This window comes from Macroventuria anomochaeta (assembly GCF_010093625.1).
Source record: "Macroventuria anomochaeta strain CBS 525.71 unplaced genomic scaffold BU25scaffold_37, whole genome shotgun sequence".
Classification (NCBI taxonomy): Eukaryota; Fungi; Ascomycota; class Dothideomycetes; order Pleosporales; family Didymellaceae; genus Macroventuria; species Macroventuria anomochaeta.
This window is the reverse complement of record NW_022985398.1, coordinates 242332-259641: the sequence shown is the minus strand read 5'-3', so window position 1 is coordinate 259641 and position 17310 is coordinate 242332. Positions and strand designations below refer to the sequence as shown.

The 17310-nt window shown below is 52.7% G+C and overlaps 8 protein-coding genes across 8 annotated transcripts; 4 read left to right on the top strand and 4 right to left on the bottom strand.

Annotated features, from left to right (window-relative positions):
* Nucleotides 1-9: 9 nt before the first annotated feature.
* BU25DRAFT_414426 (NAD(P)-binding protein) lies at nt 10-1348 on the bottom strand. The gene is made up of 2 exons (XM_033707283.1): nt 1100-1348; nt 10-1047 (listed from the first exon to the last, which is right to left on the bottom strand). Exons 1-2 carry the CDS (start codon nt 1214-1216, stop codon nt 382-384), a joined length of 783 nt encoding a protein of 260 aa, XP_033557619.1. The 5' UTR covers nt 1217-1348; the 3' UTR covers nt 10-381.
* A 197-nt stretch (nt 1349-1545) lies between these two features.
* Nucleotides 1546-2023, bottom strand: BU25DRAFT_178870 (uncharacterized protein). The gene has a single exon (XM_033700894.1). It carries the CDS (start codon nt 1900-1902, stop codon nt 1648-1650), a length of 255 nt encoding a protein of 84 aa, XP_033557618.1. The 5' UTR covers nt 1903-2023; the 3' UTR covers nt 1546-1647.
* A 70-nt stretch (nt 2024-2093) lies between these two features.
* BU25DRAFT_424934 (uncharacterized protein) lies at nt 2094-2656 on the bottom strand (the record flags this gene model as incomplete). The annotated part of the gene is made up of 2 exons (XM_033708314.1): nt 2094-2196; nt 2256-2656. 2 exons carry the CDS (start codon nt 2654-2656, stop codon nt 2094-2096), a joined length of 504 nt encoding a protein of 167 aa, XP_033557617.1.
* A 2568-nt stretch (nt 2657-5224) lies between these two features.
* On the top strand, nt 5225-6014 carry BU25DRAFT_350359 (nucleolar essential protein 1; the record flags this gene model as incomplete). The annotated part of the gene is made up of 2 exons (XM_033703300.1): nt 5225-5479; nt 5538-6014. The coding sequence occupies 2 exons, from the start codon at nt 5225-5227 to the stop codon at nt 6012-6014; spliced, it is 732 nt and encodes a 243-aa protein (XP_033557616.1).
* A 1392-nt stretch (nt 6015-7406) lies between these two features.
* BU25DRAFT_414424 (uncharacterized protein) lies at nt 7407-9698 on the top strand. The gene is made up of 2 exons (XM_033707282.1): nt 7407-7703; nt 7755-9698. The coding sequence occupies exons 1-2, from the start codon at nt 7537-7539 to the stop codon at nt 9676-9678; spliced, it is 2091 nt and encodes a 696-aa protein (XP_033557615.1). The 5' UTR covers nt 7407-7536; the 3' UTR covers nt 9679-9698.
* A 231-nt stretch (nt 9699-9929) lies between these two features.
* On the top strand, nt 9930-11243 carry BU25DRAFT_414423 (eukaryotic translation initiation factor-like protein 3 subunit K). Its single transcript, XM_033707281.1, has 3 exons — nt 9930-10113; nt 10311-10834; nt 10887-11243. Exons 1-3 carry the CDS (start codon nt 9944-9946, stop codon nt 10928-10930), a joined length of 738 nt encoding a protein of 245 aa, XP_033557614.1. The 5' UTR covers nt 9930-9943; the 3' UTR covers nt 10931-11243.
* Nucleotides 11244-11439: 196 nt separating this feature from the next.
* BU25DRAFT_178771 (Clavaminate synthase-like protein) lies at nt 11440-12785 on the top strand. The gene is made up of 2 exons (XM_033700893.1): nt 11440-11688; nt 11758-12785. Exons 1-2 carry the CDS (start codon nt 11521-11523, stop codon nt 12619-12621), a joined length of 1032 nt encoding a protein of 343 aa, XP_033557613.1. The 5' UTR covers nt 11440-11520; the 3' UTR covers nt 12622-12785.
* On the bottom strand, nt 12665-17225 carry BU25DRAFT_494368 (ARM repeat-containing protein). Its single transcript, XM_033711773.1, has 5 exons — nt 17135-17225; nt 16084-17037; nt 15842-16036; nt 13788-15783; nt 12665-13682 (listed from the first exon to the last, which is right to left on the bottom strand). The coding sequence occupies exons 2-5, from the start codon at nt 16972-16974 to the stop codon at nt 13054-13056; spliced, it is 3711 nt and encodes a 1236-aa protein (XP_033557612.1). The 5' UTR covers nt 16975-17037; nt 17135-17225; the 3' UTR covers nt 12665-13053.
* Nucleotides 17226-17310: the final 85 nt, after the last annotated feature.

The window sequence follows — 17310 nt, the reverse complement described above, 5'->3', positions numbered from 1 at the left end:
AGTTGGCCAAGAAATTGTGCGGGAGCTCATCGGTGAGGCTTGAAAGTGACAGCTGTAACCGCCAGATGTCTAGATCCCCGATATCCTCCGAACTCCGAGACAGCGAAGGCCTGCTCCTTCAAGAACGTCTTGACTCTCAGGAACCCGCTGACGACGACTCTCAGATTCGTATTGCATTCACCGTTTAACGGAACGAAGTCCAGTCGTACATACAATCGTCTGTCGTATCATACCATACTGAATTTCAGACCAGTAGTTCGGCTTCTACTCAGCGCGACTTCTATTCCCGTTCCAAACACCTGAAGTCTTGGAACTCAAACGCCTCCCAAGAAATCGCTGATACAAACATCCATCAGAAACAGCGAAAGCAGTCAAGTACCTTTACAGCATCAGAAACCCGCCTGAAGCGGAGATTGTCTGTCCCGAGACCCATTTTGAGTCCTCACTCGCCAGCCAGCACACAATCCGCGCAATGTCATCAGCAGTACCGACCCGGTGTTCTACGGCCGTAGTCTTCAGTTGTACGTCGATGATGTCCTTAGGCACGTCATCTAACATCTCTGACTCGACGGGTCCAGGGGCAACGGCGTTGACAGTGTGCCCTGCGACTCCGAGCTCCTGGGCTAAGCTTTTTGTCATACCCTCGATGGCTGCTTTGGATGCGGCGTAGAGCGACATCTTTGGTGGGCCAATGCGCGCTCCGACTGATGACATGTTGATGATCCTGCCGGGCTTTCGGAGATGGGGGACTACAGCTTTGATCAGGAGCAGTGGAGCGCGAACGTTGACGTCAAAAATGCCAGCGTAGTCCTCTGCAGTTGTCTCCTCGATAGGGTTGGCCCAGAGTACGCCTGCGTTGTTCACCAGGATATCGATCTTGTCTCCAAATGCTTCCCTGGTCGATGCAACGATCTTCTCAGGCGCTTCGATCTGCTTCAGGTCTGCTTGGACGATGTGCGCTTTGCTGCCATTGTTCAAGGCTGCAATATCTGAGGCGATCTTCTTGGCCTTCTCCTCGCTCTTGGGTGAAGTGTATACGAGTGCGACCTACAATGAATGTAAGTAAATGGGAAGCCTCGGTCAACTTCTGGTTGCCTACATTCGCACCCCTACGTGCCAGCTCTGTCGCCAAGCCAGCTCCAATACCTCGAGAGGCCCCGGTTACTATGGTGACTTTGCCTTGAAGAGGAAGTGTAGCGTTCGAAGCAGTAGACATGGTGTGCGATTTGTAAGATGTATGGGAAACTACTGTGTGAGGAATCTTGGAATTAGCAGCTGTAATCTTCTTCCTTGATATATAGCAATCACGTCAACAACGTGGCAAGTATAGACGGAATTTGGAGATACCACGTATTACTCTACCTGACCTCATGCTGTCTGCATTCAATGAGCGTTGACGAGCTAAGCTCCACTTATGGATAGCTACGTCATTGAGCGAGCATCCTCCGAATGATACCAAATCCGCCGAACGCGATCGGGCAACTTCCACCACAGGACATTCAAGAAGTATTTGCCCCACCTGCTAGCGCAGGGTCCTAGATTAGCATTTTGCATTAAACACAGCCCATTCTTGAAGCTCTGTTTCTCAACCACAATGCCTGTAAATAGTGTGATTAAAATTACAAGTACGTTTTCAATGTTGCAGAATCAAGCCTTGAGGTTATCATTACCCCTATGCTGCCTGCACTTGAGCGCAAGCTCTATGTAGTGCGCAATAGACCCCACCCTCCAAACAATATCATGAAAATGGGGATCCTGTTGCCAAATCCTTCTCATATCTTCCTTTGCCTTGTTCTTGGTCTCTTGTGACGCACTGTTGGTCTCAAAGCGCAGTTTCTCAAGGAGTTGCTTGTGACAGTATTGTATAGTTTCAATCAAATGAAGGTCTGACTGTGCAAACATTCCGACCGCACCCACAACGGACCGACAAGTTTCGGAGACTGGAATTCGAGAAAGTGACACGATTGACACGCCACCTCGCGAACTCGAATAGACGTAGACGGGGATGTAAATTATAGTCTATTCCATTAGGAATTGAGCTGGCTTCTGCACGTCATAACCCGGGGACATTTGAATGAGAGTTGGGCGGTCCTTCACAAAGCTTTGAAGCTCAACCTCGAATGAGACTTCCCAAGCGTCGTCCAAGTACTTGGCACCCAACCAAGGATACGGCCCAGTTCCGACTTCGTCAAAGCGCTAGGATATATCACTAGACGAATGGTAACAAACAAAAAAAAACAAAGAGTAGAACTTACTTTGCACCGTACGAGAGCTCTGCAGTCAGACGGTTGCCGTTGGTAAATCCCTTGGCTACCTCGTCGAGAGTCGCCTCTGTGATTGTGGGCGATAGGAGATAGCCCAGCTTGTGACTGGGGTTGGCCAAATATTGAGAGTATTCTTTGTGAGTAAATAGACCGGTTTCAGTGAAGTAAATAACCTGTTCACCAGAAGGTTTTATCGTTCCTTCGAGAATATGCAGGCATAGGCACACAAACAGCATGCTTAGATCCTGATCATGAATCTGACCCATCGAGTCTCGCCATTGCCTACGACCAGGGCAAGAGCCCGTGTTAAGCATGTTGTTGATCATGGCCGGTAGCTGCGTGGTGTTGCGTCTGGATTTGCCGCTACCTATGCCGAGGATGGTCGACGCCATGACAGTGTAGGTTGAAACGTTGTACTGCTTTCCAGCTCGGTTGTCATGATGTCTGCTGTACACGGACCATAACCTTTGACTGGCTCCCGATATTCATTTAGTGGTAGATGCTCTCCTGACCCGAGGTTATCCTTGTCTCATGGTAGCCCTGAGTGATTAGGCGATCGCTGATGTTCGAAGCACCAGTAATGTGAAGGTAGTGAACCGGAGTGTTCAATCTGGCGCGCCGAGTAGCAAGACTCTTAATGAGTGGAATCGCTGTTCTGGGATTGTTGTGTCTAGCCTGGATGATGACTATCCTCATGCTTAGTTAATGAAGACATGAAGCTTTTGGGAGTGCTGTTATCAACTCACCGTCGAAGGCTTCGCTTATTTCTCGCAGTCTCGTTACATCATCATACGTTGGACACAGTATCGTTTTGATCCTAGTTCTTGGATGATTTGAGTTTCAGGCTCTTTCCTGACGAGAGCAACAATCTCAACATCGTGCAACCAAGACTTATTTGAACAGTCCAGAAGCAACTGCAAAACTGTACTACCACTTCAGCAAGATTAGCCAGATTGATGTAAAATAAGCACAGAACATGCATGTAGCCTGTGACACCAAATACTCCAGGGATCCATTGTATTGTTGTAAATGTCTGCTTAGAGCTTGGAAGGAGTAATGAGCATCCCGTGGTTCGGCTTTCTCTTATATGTTCAGTCTGAGCCTCTCGAATTTGCAGTGCTCTCTGCAGTACTAATTCAGGCAAGTACTTACTTGACCGGACGAATATTGAGTCAATGAGTAACAACGAATGCAGGTACCCAAGTCGAACAGACACTGAGTAGATATAGATACTCCCATTGGAGGCAGATAGCCGAATTGAAACCGGACAAATGTCGATTGGCCATATGCCGGGTAGCCGAATTACTGATTAATGTCAAGTAAATTCTACCGTATCTGCCATACTCGAAGTACACCTGTACAACTGAGTCCACAAGGGGTACCTGAGTTGCATTCGATATGAATCGCGAGGCCTGATTGTTACGCGCCGTACCGAGAATGCATATTAGGGTGAGATGCAATCGTACGGTGCAAAAATTTTCCTTCCATTATGCTACATGGGTATCGTCTCATAGTCTATTAGACGGCCCTTCTTGAGCCAGAATCAGATGCGCTACCACTCCCACATACCACATAGCGCTCTGGTAAAGCATCAGTAATATCCTCGAAAGCCGTTCGGCATATTCTTACGCTGTCGTTGCAGCTTTCAAGCTATTATGGCCATCGCCATGTCGAAAATTTTAGTCTCGACCATGCAATCATTTCTTGCCGAAGCCCAAGAACCCGCCCTTCTTTTCCGTCTTCTTCTTGGGATACGCTTTCCCTGTGACGAAGCTGATGTAGAAGCAGACACTGACAAACAAAGATAATCCAATGATGACGAGTAGCAGAGTGAGTAGCGGTCGAGCATCTGCTTGAACTGAGCGCAGGGCTGTCGGTGTAAGGATCGGTGCGAGGAACTCCCAGGCCATTGTGTTGATTATTGGACTGGAAACGAGTACGTAGATTGACAAAACTGACAGCCAGCTGCCACCGGAAAACAGATCAAAGATTCGAAGTGAAGAGCGAAGAGAGTGACTGCTTGGCGCAGCGAGAAGGACTGGAAGATTAGAAACAACGGGACCTAGGGTGAAGAGGGAGCACGACTGCTAAGTAGGGCGCATAAGCAGCGCGTTCGCAAACAGTAAATGTCGGACAGATGACCTGACCTCCATTTCTTCATGAGACAGGAGGCATGATGTTTATGGGCACCTCCAGTCACGAAGTCCGAAGCGCCGGCATCCACTTGAGCAACCAATCCGGTGCCGTAAGCGTTTCACAGTCGAGGCAGAGCAGGGGGCAATCGTGAGACGCGTCGGAGACTCGGCACAAGACACGGCGTTCGTGTGCGTTGTACTGAAGGTCATCTTATGCTTTGAGGATCGCGGTGTAGGTGACTCGAGCCTCGAGTGAATGATTGAGGGGTGCAGTACGTCGTCACGTGGCCTCGGTTGAACTTGCCGTCGGCGGGCGGCCTTATCCACAACGCGCCAATGCTCAAAGGGCCGGATTTGAGAAAAGACTTCTCACCAGTCGTTCCCACATACAGAACTCCTCTCCATTCTTACTCTTCCCAGAAAGCACACATCCTACAGGCTATCACCGACCTTGTTATCAAAAGATCGGTGTGTATTGCGTATCGACTGTACCCTAAGTCTCTAGATATCCCACACCAAGAGAAGGCCAGGGCCTACACCCCGCACTGAGCCAGTCGAGTATATATACTAGCCAGAGACCCATATTCGACTTTACTAGGCTCAGCCATATATTGCATCATCATATACACTCCCTCAACATGGCTGGACCTCTCAAGGCAGAGTCCTCTCAAGAGAGGGCACCATCCCGAGACTCCCCCGAGCGGGGCAAGAAGCGCGCAAGTACGTTTTCATCCCAGCCTGGCGCATTGTCGCCTCGACACTTGCTCTTGCCCATCCAACATGGCGCATACTGACCCGGCTCCTCCGCCTGCAGGAACCCAGTCGATGCCACCGCCTGAACTGCCCAAGCTCGTAGCTGAACAGCACGCGCCAATCCCCACCAACGACAAGGACTCGCAGCGCCTGATCGTCGTGCTTTGCAATGCTACGCTCGAAACTTACAAGGCGTCGCATGGCTCTGGCCGCGGACCTGGCGGCAGGGAGGACAAGTACAACCTCCTCAACAGCGACGATCACATTGGTGTCATGCGCAAGATGGGCCGCGATATCAGTGAGGCGCGCCCAGATATCACGCACCAGGTACGTGGAAATGAACTGGCAGCTGCAAGAAGAGCTCTGAGCTAACGTGGCTCCACAGTGCCTGCTCACTCTCCTCGATTCACCTATCAACAAGGCGGGCAAGCTTCAGATCTACATCCAAACTGCGCGCAACGTACTCATCAGGGTCAGCCCCACTGTGCGCATCCCGCGAACATTCAAGCGCTTCGCTGGTTTGATGGTGCAGCTGCTGCACAGGCACCAGATTCGATCAACTTCGTCCCAGGAGAAACTGATTGAGGTGATCAAAAACCCGATCACCGATCACCTACCACCCAACTGCCGCAAGGTCACTCTCAGTTTCGACGCCGAGGTTGTGCGCCTGAGCGACTACATTGGCAGCCTCAACAAGAACGAGAGCATCGCAGTCTTTGTTGGTGCTATGGCGAAGGGCAACGATGACTTTGCGGACGCCATCAAGGATGACAGCATCGGTATCAGCAACTTCAACCTTAGTGCCAGCGTTGCATGCAGCAAGTTCTGCCACGCAGCAGAGGATGTTTGGGAAATCTTCTAGATGCCACAACAAAAACCAAACTGTCGTCACACTGCATACTGCATATGCCTCTTAGTCTACCATGACTATTGGCCCACCATCGACACTCAATAAAGAGGAGGAAACGAAGAGCACGGGAAATTTAGGCAGCAGGACACGCACACTGGCCAAGATCGCAACATCGACAGCCTGTGCGCTACTGCTATTGATTTTGAGCGTCTGCTTGAGTTTTCTTTTACAACAAAACAAAACCTCTGGCTCAACGTCCAAACATCGTTCTTCTTTGAAGAATCGCAGAGCACTTCAACTTGCTCTGCACAACCTGTGTCTTTTCTCTGCCATCTGGCGCTACACTCTGTAGATGCGAAATGTAAGTGTCGTCTTGTCACTGGACAGTAAATATGTCCAGTGTCATACTCGATCCAGCATATCTGGTCCCACACCGGCGGTCAACCTGTGTATAGGTTCTTGCGGCTCTTCGGAGCCTTAGTGTAGACTAGCTCACCAGTCTTCCGATTTCACACGAATAGAAAGAGGTAGTCACGCGTCAGCACTCTCGTCCGAAATGCTGGGCTCGTGTTACAAGTATCTTCCTGGTTCTATACATGTCACTATACTTTTCAAGGCTAATGGAGGGGTATGTCGCGTGTCGCGCCTGCATCGGGAGAGGGACGGTAAGGATCCAACGACTGGGAAGCCACGCCGATCTCCCTTGATATCGAGAAAACGTATCAAAAAGTAACATGCTGTACTGCTCTTGCTTCTTTATACGATATTACTTCGTCCAGCAACGTAGAAGCATTAATGTGGCTGTCTGAATGCACGCCCTACAGTGCAATTGCACCAACAGGGCCACAATGCGTCCCAGCTTTTGGCCCCATGGGGACGGTGAATCTGATTGCATGATGATGCCTGCCTTGGCCTCATTGTATGTGTACTTGACCCATCGCTGACCTCAATTTACAAGGACGTCACACCATAACGATCGTGCAGCGCGGCGACATGTGGCAGATCCAGACCGCAGGTAACAAAAGCGGATGCGCGCGACAGGCGGTCAAAATTCAAGATCGAGGTTTGCGGTGCTGCTCAGCGAATTGCGCAGTGTGAAGCGGGACTAGTGTTCACTAACGGTTCCGGCCCGCTGCCCAGATCAAATCAGAGTCACTGCTTGCTCGCTTACACCACCACTACCTTAGCTGCAGATGCAGGACATGTGGCAGCATGAGGAAGACTTTGACAACGGCCTCCTTGATAACCAACAGGAGCAGTGGGGCGTACTAGGAGTGGCTTTCCCGCAAGGGTTTGGAATGCCCGCTAATTTCTATTCACGATGCATCGAGATGCTGCAGCCAAATGGGGCTCTGATTTAAACCTCGAGGTCGTACCGGTACTTCTCTTCCTACTTATTGACATCCATTTTGCAGGACCTAAGCCGCTTACTTTCGTGTCTCTGAACACTCCTCTTCTTCTTTACTAATACTCTCGTGGTGCCTTGTATTACTATCTGCATTCGCTGTTTTCTCTACGACCGCGTTCTTTGACAATGCCTGTCTCTCACATTGGTCTCACGGTCTCGCATCTTCCGGCTTCATCATCGTTCTTTCTGTCTGCTCTCCAACCTCTCGGCTATAGGTACATTGGACAACAAGGCCATCAAGTTGGCTTTGGGATACGCGAAGCAGACTTCTTCTTGTGCCAGGAGACCCCTGGGTAAGTCTGCTGATCCATGTTCAAAGTACACCGCAACTGACAACAAGCCAGTATCAAAGCCGGCGCAGCACACATTGCATTCACCGCCACAAGTCGCACAGCTGTTCGAGAGTTTTACTCTGCCGCCCTGATAGCCGGAGGAAAACCCAACGGATCGCCAGCATGCCGAACTGATGATGACAGCCATTTCAACGCTGCAGTGCTCGACTTCGATGGGAACAGCATCGAGGTTGTATACAGCGGTAAACCGGATTACAGAGACGATGGGACAGTGATCTCACACAGCAGGGTTATCACATGGGAGCGAACTGTCTCGCAGAGCATGCGCGACGATGCCAGCGTCATTAGTTCACGCACAGCCAGGTCTGTTGCGAGAGCTCCAACTGAGGTGTCAAAAGCACCATCAGCCGCCTCGAAAGCACCGAGTGTTGTCTCACAAGCACCGAGCGTGGCCAGGAGCATTTCTGAGCCTGTTGCCGTTCCTCAGGCAGCCTCACCAGCTGCAAGCAGCAGCGGTGATGCTGCCAAAACGCTCGTCGGAACCCTCCTCGGAGCAGCAGCTGGCGCAGCAGTCGCTTACGCCTTCGTGCGGAGCGAAAGGGACAGCGCAAAGAAAGAGGCAGACTTCAGCGCGTTCATGGAAGCAAAGAACACGGTCAAGGCTGCTGTGGGCCACCTCGCTCAGGCCTCACCACCACCCCAGCCACCCATGCAAGACCCACCGCCAACTTACGAACCAGCCCCCTCCGTGGCCCGATCAGTCCCATCAGTACACCGTAACGATGACGCGGGGTCCGTTGTCTCTGCTTCACCGTCTCGAGCGTCGCAAGCACCCAGTGTCCGTGGCCAGAAACAGATCGAGGCCGCGCCCGCCAGCTACTATGCGCCCGCACCCTCACACGTATCCTTGTCTCGATCACAGACCGCAGAGCCTCTCCAGATCGAGTATGCACCTGCGCGCTCCGTTGCAGGGTCTGACATGCGATCGCGCTTTAGCGCTTCGCGCTCAATGACAAGTCCTGAGATGCGAACCATCGAAGCGGCTAGAAGTGTGGCATCGGTGTCCACCGCAAAACCTCAAAGCGTTGCTCCTTCAAGAGCTCCGAGCGTTGCCCACAGCACTGCGCCTAGCTCTTTGATATCATCTTTTGTGCCTGACCATGTGTCAAGAAAGCCTGAGGGTAGCGTTTACTCGCATCACTCCAGCAGATCTAAGGCCAAGTCGTCACATACTCATGCCTCAAAACACAGCTCGCACTCAAAGCATACAAGTAGTCGCAGTAAAGTTGAGGACTCGTTTCCTTCTCCGCCACCACCAGCCTCGGAAGCTCCCTCGAAGAGGCCTTCGAAGGCAGCATCCGTCATCAGCAGTATTCTAGGTCGTGATAAGAAGTCCTCTGCAGACAGTGACTTTATTGATGACCTTGAAATTGAAGAGCTCACAGAAGACGACTATGAGACTGTCGTCCCTAGTGACAGTATCAGTCAAGCCGGCTCATCACGCCGCACTCACCGCCGCAAGCATCGTAGCAGAACAGACGAGCTCAAGGTGGAGGCCGGCACCACTGTCAGCAAGTCCTCCAGACACAGTGAATCCTCCAGGCACTCCCACCGCTCCCACCGCTCCCACAAGTCGCGCTCACATCACGACGACTCCGACTCCGACCACTCCACCGAGTCGAGGAGGAAACACCGCAGCAGTCGCCCCACTGTCGTATCTGAGCTCAGCGATGCGAGTACGATCAGGCCCGCTAAACCTTCCTCCTCCTCGAGAGACAAAGAGAGGCGAAAGGACTCGGTAACTGAGGGCAGCAAGTACGATGACTTGTTCGATCAGGTGCAATATGGAAGAGGCTCTGTACCTGTGAGGGGCATTACGCCCAGTATGATCAATGCTGCGACTAACAATAAGAACAGAAGCGTCATTAGCTTCGCGTTGGGACAGAAGATGAAGGCGTTTGAGGGCCAGCAGTAGAAGGGGTGATAGATGTGAATGCATATCAGGCAGTACGCCAACCCTTAAACAATGCTCCTAGCATTTCCAATACCTTGAATGATATTTGATGTGACTAAATCCCATTTCGGGCCAGGAGGACCCTATGTTGTCAAAGGCAGCGAAGAAGGCACAGCCGTGTTCGCGGGGCTGCTGCACTAGTGGTTTGCCCCGCTTGCCGGACTCACCCACGCACAACACGGAATTTCTCGCACCTTTCCAACACCTTTGGACACCACACACAACCATGGGCGCTGCATTCGACTTTGCGCCGGAACGGCCAGAGCACATCCAGGCTATCCTCGATGGCCTGGACAGATACAACCCCGAGACCACTGCCACATTCCAGGACTATGTCATGCAGCAGTGCGAGAACCAGACGTACGACTGCTACGCGAATCTGGCCCTGTTGAAGCTGTACGTTGACCCCCATGCGCTGCTTCCTCTGTTGCAAGATGAACAAAGAACCACAACGTTTCCTATTACCCGAGGTCAGGAGATTGAATCCCTCCCCCACTGAAGTTTATCATATTAGCTCTATCTGAACGCACCTTCATCACACTCTTTCGTATGTGCAGTTTCTTTGTTGGCCATGACTGACCGCAATGCAACAGCTACCAGTTCAACCCCCACCTCGCCCGCGACGAGACCATCACAAACATCCTCGTCAAGGCCCTCACCGTCTTCCCCAGCCCCGACTTCTCCCTCGGCCTCTCCCTCCTGCCTGTCCACGCCCTTGCGCCTCTCTCCTCCTCAGCACACAACCCCGCCGCCGGTGATGCCCCGCTCTCAGAAGCCGTACAAAAGCTGAACGAGCTGAAGAATCTGCTCGAGGGCGCCGACTACGCTACTTTCTGGTCGACATTGGACTCAGACGACCTGTACGCCGATCTGATCGCCGACGTTTCTGGCTTCGAGGAGCTGATGCGCGTTCGCATCGCTGCTACCGTCAGCCAGTCTGTGCGTGAGGTCGACCAGAGCATCCTCGAGTCATGGCTCAATTTGTCGGGCAATGAATTCGAGCACTTTGTCGGCAGCGTATGTGGCTGGTCTGTCGAGAGCGGCAAAGTCAAGGTGCCCATCAACAAGGATAACGAGGCCAAGGGCACTGTTGTGAGGGAGAACGTCAAGTTTGATCGTAAGTTTTGCTTCATAGACGATGCTAGTCAGCGCACTAACAAATCCAACAGAGTTTGCACGCGTCATCAAGAGGGCGTACGAGCAGCCTGCATGAGCGATTAATGCATGATACGAAGATACGAGATGACGGACATCAGCTCTGCAAGGAGAGCGCACGCTTGGTGAAGCATGCGGCGGAGCATGGATAGGCGTTGAGGAGCGTGGCTGCAGCAGCCTGCACAGAGGACGCGATAGTCACTCTACCCACAGCAATGGACTTGAGCTTGCAAAGCTTGTATATACCCCAGCGAACGACTGTAGTACACTGCTATGACCTCCCCAGCTCTGCAGCAAGGAAAGCCAATACAGGCCGATGTCGTGGCGGGCGAGGTCAGGTAGATATGATGAATACATCAAAAGTAACACGCCAGCCTAGCTGCAACAGTATTCCTATACTTTGACCGTCATGAGACTCAGGGACCACAATGACAGCGCAATTAAATCGCAGATCTAGTTGCATGCTGACCTGACGATCAACACACCATTGACCGAATAGTTACACTAGCCCTGCAGGTCAGCATATTGTCGCTTCTGTAGAGAAACAACACCTCAAGCGACTCGACAGCAAGACATCGACTCCTTCCTTCCTTTCGCACCCACCAGCACGCAATACCTTCAAAAGCTATACTACAACTCCACAATACTATGGCGAACATACCAATCGTCGACTTCAGCGCCTACTCACACAAGATTAAACATGGCGACAGAACCAAAACCGCAAAGGAAATCGACGAAGCATTCCGCAACGTAGGCTTCGTATACCTAAAGAACCACGGCGTATCGAAAGAGAGAGTACAAAAGTGCTTTGAATGGGTACGTATTCAACTCCCTCCCAGAACAGCGCATTTGACACGCACCTAACATGGCACTTCACACGTGCAGTCCAGGAAATTCTTCGCCCTACCACTGGACACGAAGATGAGAGCTCCGCATCCCCCAGGCGGCTCTCACCACCGCGGCTACTCCGCCCCTGGGCTCGAGAAAGTATCCCAACACACGTACGACGCGAATGAACTGAATAAACTGCGCGAAGTACCGGATCACAAAGAGTCCTTTGAGTGTGGAAACACCACCGATGCGGCTCAACCCAACATATGGCTCCCTGAAGCCGCACTCCCGGGCTTTCGAGACTTTATGGAGAGTTTCTTTGCCGACTGCTCCGCGCTAATCCACCAGTTGTTGGACGCGCTGAGCGTTGCTTTGTCGCTAGACAACAGTCTCTCGCCCACACACAGCCGATCTCACTTCCAGCTCCGCCTTCTACACTACCCGTCCCTCCCTTTCCCCGAACTCGCACAAGGCAAGCGGAGCCGGATAAACGCACACTCTGACTTCGGCACGCTTACGCTGCTTTTCCAGGACAGCGTTGGTGGGCTGGAAGTCGAGGATCCGCAGACGGGCGGGTTTAGAAGTGTGGAACCGGTGGACGATGCGGTGCTGGTCAATGTGGGGGATTTGTTGGCAAGGTGGAGTAATGGATGGTGGAAGAGTACGGTGCATAGAGTTATGTCACCGCCTGCTCTGAAGTCGGAGACGGAAGAGGAGGGAGGGGTGGAAGCGGTGGTGGGTGGGATGGTGGCAGATAGGTACTCAATCCCCTTTTTTGCAACTGCGGATCCGGAGACGGTGATTGAGGCGTTGCCGGGGTGTTGGAGCAATGAAAACCCGAAAAAGTATGAGAGTGTTACGGCGTGGGGGTATGTGCAGATGCGCATGGCAGCGCTGTACTCGTCATCTCAGTCATAGTCGTTGGGGCCGGAGATCACTCATTGGATGATCAGCTTCAAAACGAACTCCCATTGGAAGTAAGTACCTGCAATCGTTAAACTGTTGGGTATGATGAGAGATGTAGGGCATGCTCAAAAACTCCCGTGATCTAATGCTTCAACTAATATCTACACTTCTCCCACACACAAACTAACAATACCATACAGACCACCAGCACCCGAAAGTCAAACCCCGCTATGCATATCACTCGCCGAAACCCAAATTTTGCAAATCCTCGGCCAAAGCAGGAGAGTCTCGTCTAAGAACATCCCGTCTCAGCAAACAAGTAACAGCCCTCGCTCCTTTATGCGAACAGCGACGATCACCAATGTGATGCATACAACGCACCCACTTGCCAGGCACCCACTGACTCCTCTCCGGTATCCATTCCTCTACAATCTTCGCGTCGTCCTACGACTCTCCAAACATATCCGCCACACCCGCGAGTCCCGGGCTGGTACCTCTTACAATAGCAGGTACCTGGTCGATAGCCATGTACTGCTCCATAGCTGCGCTCCGCTTCTTCGGTGCACTACGCTGGATTTTGCCCTGCTCATGAATACTAACACCCTTGATGCTGCTCAGCAGATCGAGCACGATAGAGCGTTGCATGCGCTCATCGCTCCTGTTGCTCCCTCTCAGTTTCGAAAGACGGCGGTCAACGCGGTACTGGTCGCCCATGCCCGGCAGCGAGAGGATGATGGAGCGCGGGATGTCTTCGTCGAGGTGGATGATGCCTGCGATGAGGGACGCGAGTTCCTTCTGGCAGTCGACGAAGTAGGGCTCGTGGAGCGATGTGATTGCCGATTTGAGGATGTCGTTGCAGAAGTAGTCGCGGATCGGAGATTTTTCTTTGAAGCGTGGGAGAAGGGTGCGCAGGACGCGGACGATGGTGACGACTGAGCGAGTGTCGCGGACGCGGATTGTGGAGTTGCAGAACATGAGGATGGGTTCGAGGACGGCAGGAGTGGAGAGGAGGAAGTCGCACATTGGGGGTCCGCTGTTGTCTCGTTGTGTTTGGTCTTCCGAACGGCCGAACTCTGTATCATGTTAGCGCTGCCATGTGTAATCACGGAGAAGGCACGAGCATCTACGACGACGACAACAAAGTCAATGGGTGGAAGCCATCACGGGGTTGGACGTACCTTGTCTCGAGTCAAGGAGGACAGCGACAAGCGAGACAGATGAGTATGTGAGTTGGCGAAGGATGCTCTCGGTCTTCATCTCATCTGTCAAGTTGTCGTTGTCCCCCGACTCCGCTACCTGGCGAGCAACCTCATTCCACTCAGCGGAGATCTTCCTATCCAGCTCCCTGAACAGCCCTTGAACCATGGGCGGCAGAAAGTGTGACCGAAGATGCGCTGGACATCCTTCGATAAGATGTGTTGAGACGGTCAAGAGAACAGACAGGTGGTGTGCTGTCAGGGCGTGAGCGTGGCCGAACAGTGCATGGCTTAGCGGCCCAGGAAGTTCTGAGATGCCGTAGAAATGGTCTCGGAACTTTGTCAGAGAGTACAGGATGTAGTACGAACTTTCTCTGATTTGTCGCACGGTACCTCTAATCGTCGATGCGAAGCCTTCGTAGGTTGACTTCGAGCCACTGACTCTCGCAAAGAAGTCATCTCTGCTCTCTGTCGAGATGCCAGCCTGCCAGAAGCGATCTGTCAGCACCCTGCGAATGACCTGCTGCAGCTCAGGCGGTAGGTGCGACCAGTTGCTGTCGATGTCGTTGAACGCTTGGGCGTGACTGACAAGTTGCAGAAGGTTGGGAAGCAGCGTTGGAATTGCTTCTGCCCACAACGCAGCAGCAGTCTCGTACGCCGGAGAGCCATCCCGCAACTTCTCAGTCGAAGCCGCAAGCAGGGTCTTGGTCAATCGTAACGGAAGTTGTTGCGATCGCTCAAGGACTGCAGCTTGCAAAGCTTGACCGTCGCTTCCTAGCGGCTGGTTTGACCAGTCCTGCACACCGCGGAAGTTGTTTGCGGAGAGAAACTCCGGCAATTGGCCCATTCCGAGTATGGCACAGAAGGACTGGAAACCTGAGATGGACTTGGAGAACCCATCGTTATTCCATGCGTCCTCGACCTGATTCAACATCTGCCTCATGCGTTGTTCTTGTGTAGCCTTGTCTAATGTCGTGCATCTATGAATGATAATGAAAAGAAAAGCGGAGTAAGCCATCCGCTGGCGTTCGTCGGTCGTGGGGTCAGCGATCATCTCGTTGACCTTGTTCTCTAGTTGGTTGTATACGTTCATGAAATCATCGGCGAACTTCATCGCCAGCTTTTGCATCTCCAGACTGCAAATGCGCTCAAGATCCTTGACTGCATCTGAGTACTGGGCGAACTCGGGGTTGTCGGCAAGTCGGATGGTGAGCATGTACTCAAGGAAACTCAGTGCGAAGGCAGAGCGATCTGGTAATGCTTTGGTTGAGAATGTAGACATGAGCGAAATGACCTTCTTCGCGATCTCAGGGTCTTCGAATCGTGCTTGCAGAATTTGCCGCCCCCATTCTTCGAAGGAGTTCTCCATAGTCGCGCGCTTTCGCTCATCTTCTTGCATGTCTTCGCCTTGCGTGTTGAGCCATTTCAAGTAGCCCTTGATTGCCGCGTCGATGACTGTGACCTGAGCATCGACTTGCAGAACGGCAGCGGAATGTTTGGAGAAGGTCTGCGGCTGGAAGGCAGGCTTGTCGCTGTAAAGATTTGAGAGCATGTTGGTGGCTTGGCTAAGGATGTGTTGCATAGCCTCGACCGGAGTTCTCCGGACAAGGACCTCGATAATGTCTGCACAAAACCTACGGTAGTTGCCCAGGAAGGCATGACGTTCTGGCACCGTGTCGATATCCTCGTTCAAGAACTGTAAGGTGACGTCTTCTGTGTCCTCAGGCAACGACTCATAGCGGATAAGACGTGCACAACATGTTTCCAGAAGGCCTCCAACCATTGAGGTAACCACTTCGGAATCTCGCACGGCGCGTGACCGCAGTAGCTTCGTCCAGCAGTGGAGCACAGGTATTGAGACGACGAGGCTAGGGTTACGTAGGATGTCGTAGAGAAAACCGAAGATACCGGCAAGATCACTGCCTTCGGGGATGTTCTGTGGCTTTTGCTCGATGAACAAACCAAGGCTGTTAGCCAACTGCAGAGGGGATTAGTCAGATCTCAGGGGTACACTGAAGTGAACAGGGGTTGTTTACCTCTGACAGCTTCTTGCACAGCGTATACTTCTGGTCGTCCAGGTCGTCGATGTTCATGTCTGATAATGTCCAGCTGTATACCTCACGCAGCAGCGAGACGCTGCCAGGTGTGAACATTGGGCAGACCAGCTCCTGGAACTCGTCATCGTGAAGATGGCTTCGGCTGTAGATGGACTGCAAGACTTCGACGGCGGCCTATACATGTTAGTATTGATCGCGTCCACGATCGAGACGTTCCATACCAGTTGCAGCTCCACTACTGGAATTGAAAGCGCCTTGCAAACCGCCTCAATGACGCCAGTCGCAGCTATTGCCTTGGGAATGATCCACGGCATAGCAGCTCGCAGCGCATTGATCGTCTTGGCGCCAGACGACCGAATTGCCTCTTGATTCTGGTAGTCTTGCCCCAGGCACCAGCTCAAGTTGTCGCACAGCCTCTTCAGCCACCCTTCGTCCCCACACCGCACGTCCAGACTCTTGTCTCGTGTAGGCAGCTGCTCCTGCAGCACCTGTAGTGGCGTGAAGATCTCGACGCACGCGCGACCCAGATCGCTGCCTCGAAGGCCCGCCGTAGCATCTTCGCGGTTGAAGACCTCCTCAGATAGCGTTTCGAGGACGTAGAGTACGATGGCTTGGTGGTGTAGTGACCTCGTCCAGAGGGATACGAGCTGCTCGTCCATGTTCAGCCACTCTGCGCCCCAGCTTCGCTTCGCGACTTCTGTCCACAGCTGCGCGACTTTGTTCCTGAAGTACACCTGATCGTTCTCTGTGACGTTCCTTGCGAGCTCAAGCACGTAGTCCTTCAGCACGGCGCCCTGGTCGGCGGTGAACTCGTCCCAGTTGTACTTGATCGAATACTCCAGCAGACCGAGGCCATAGTATCTGACGTGCACAAGCTGCGACTGGTCGGCGGCCAGTGTGTAGCCATGCGACGGTGCGTTGGGGTCCCGCTTTGCTTGCTCGAGGTATTCGGTCGCTTGACGGCGTGTATCGTTGCTCGAGGTAGGTGCATAGACGGCTTGTATGGCTTCTAAGACCTGTGAGAAGTCGGAGGTGTGGCCGTTGCTCTGCGGTGCACCACCACCGCCGCCATCCTGGAGGGCTTGCGGGGCTCCGTCCGCCGCAGCGTTCATCGTGGGGGCGGCTGCCGAGGTATGCAGCTTTCGCGGGGCTAGGCCGAGCCCTGAAAAAACGTCCTGTTCCTTGGTTAATACGGGTGCAGGTCGAGGTGATGCTGGTTGTTGCGGAGATCTCGCTGTTTGGGACGTGGGGGTGCTTTCGGGCAATCCGTACCGGGAGAGAGAATGGAGGAGGCACAAGTTTGGGAGAGAAAGCTTTGGCGCGCCCGCCGTGACCGCTCAAGCCAAAAGCCGGTGAAGGATGCAACGTGTTAGCACACGGTCGCTGGCTGCATAAACATGGTGCACTGCTGTGTGCAATGTACGGTGACGAGACGAGACTCATTATTC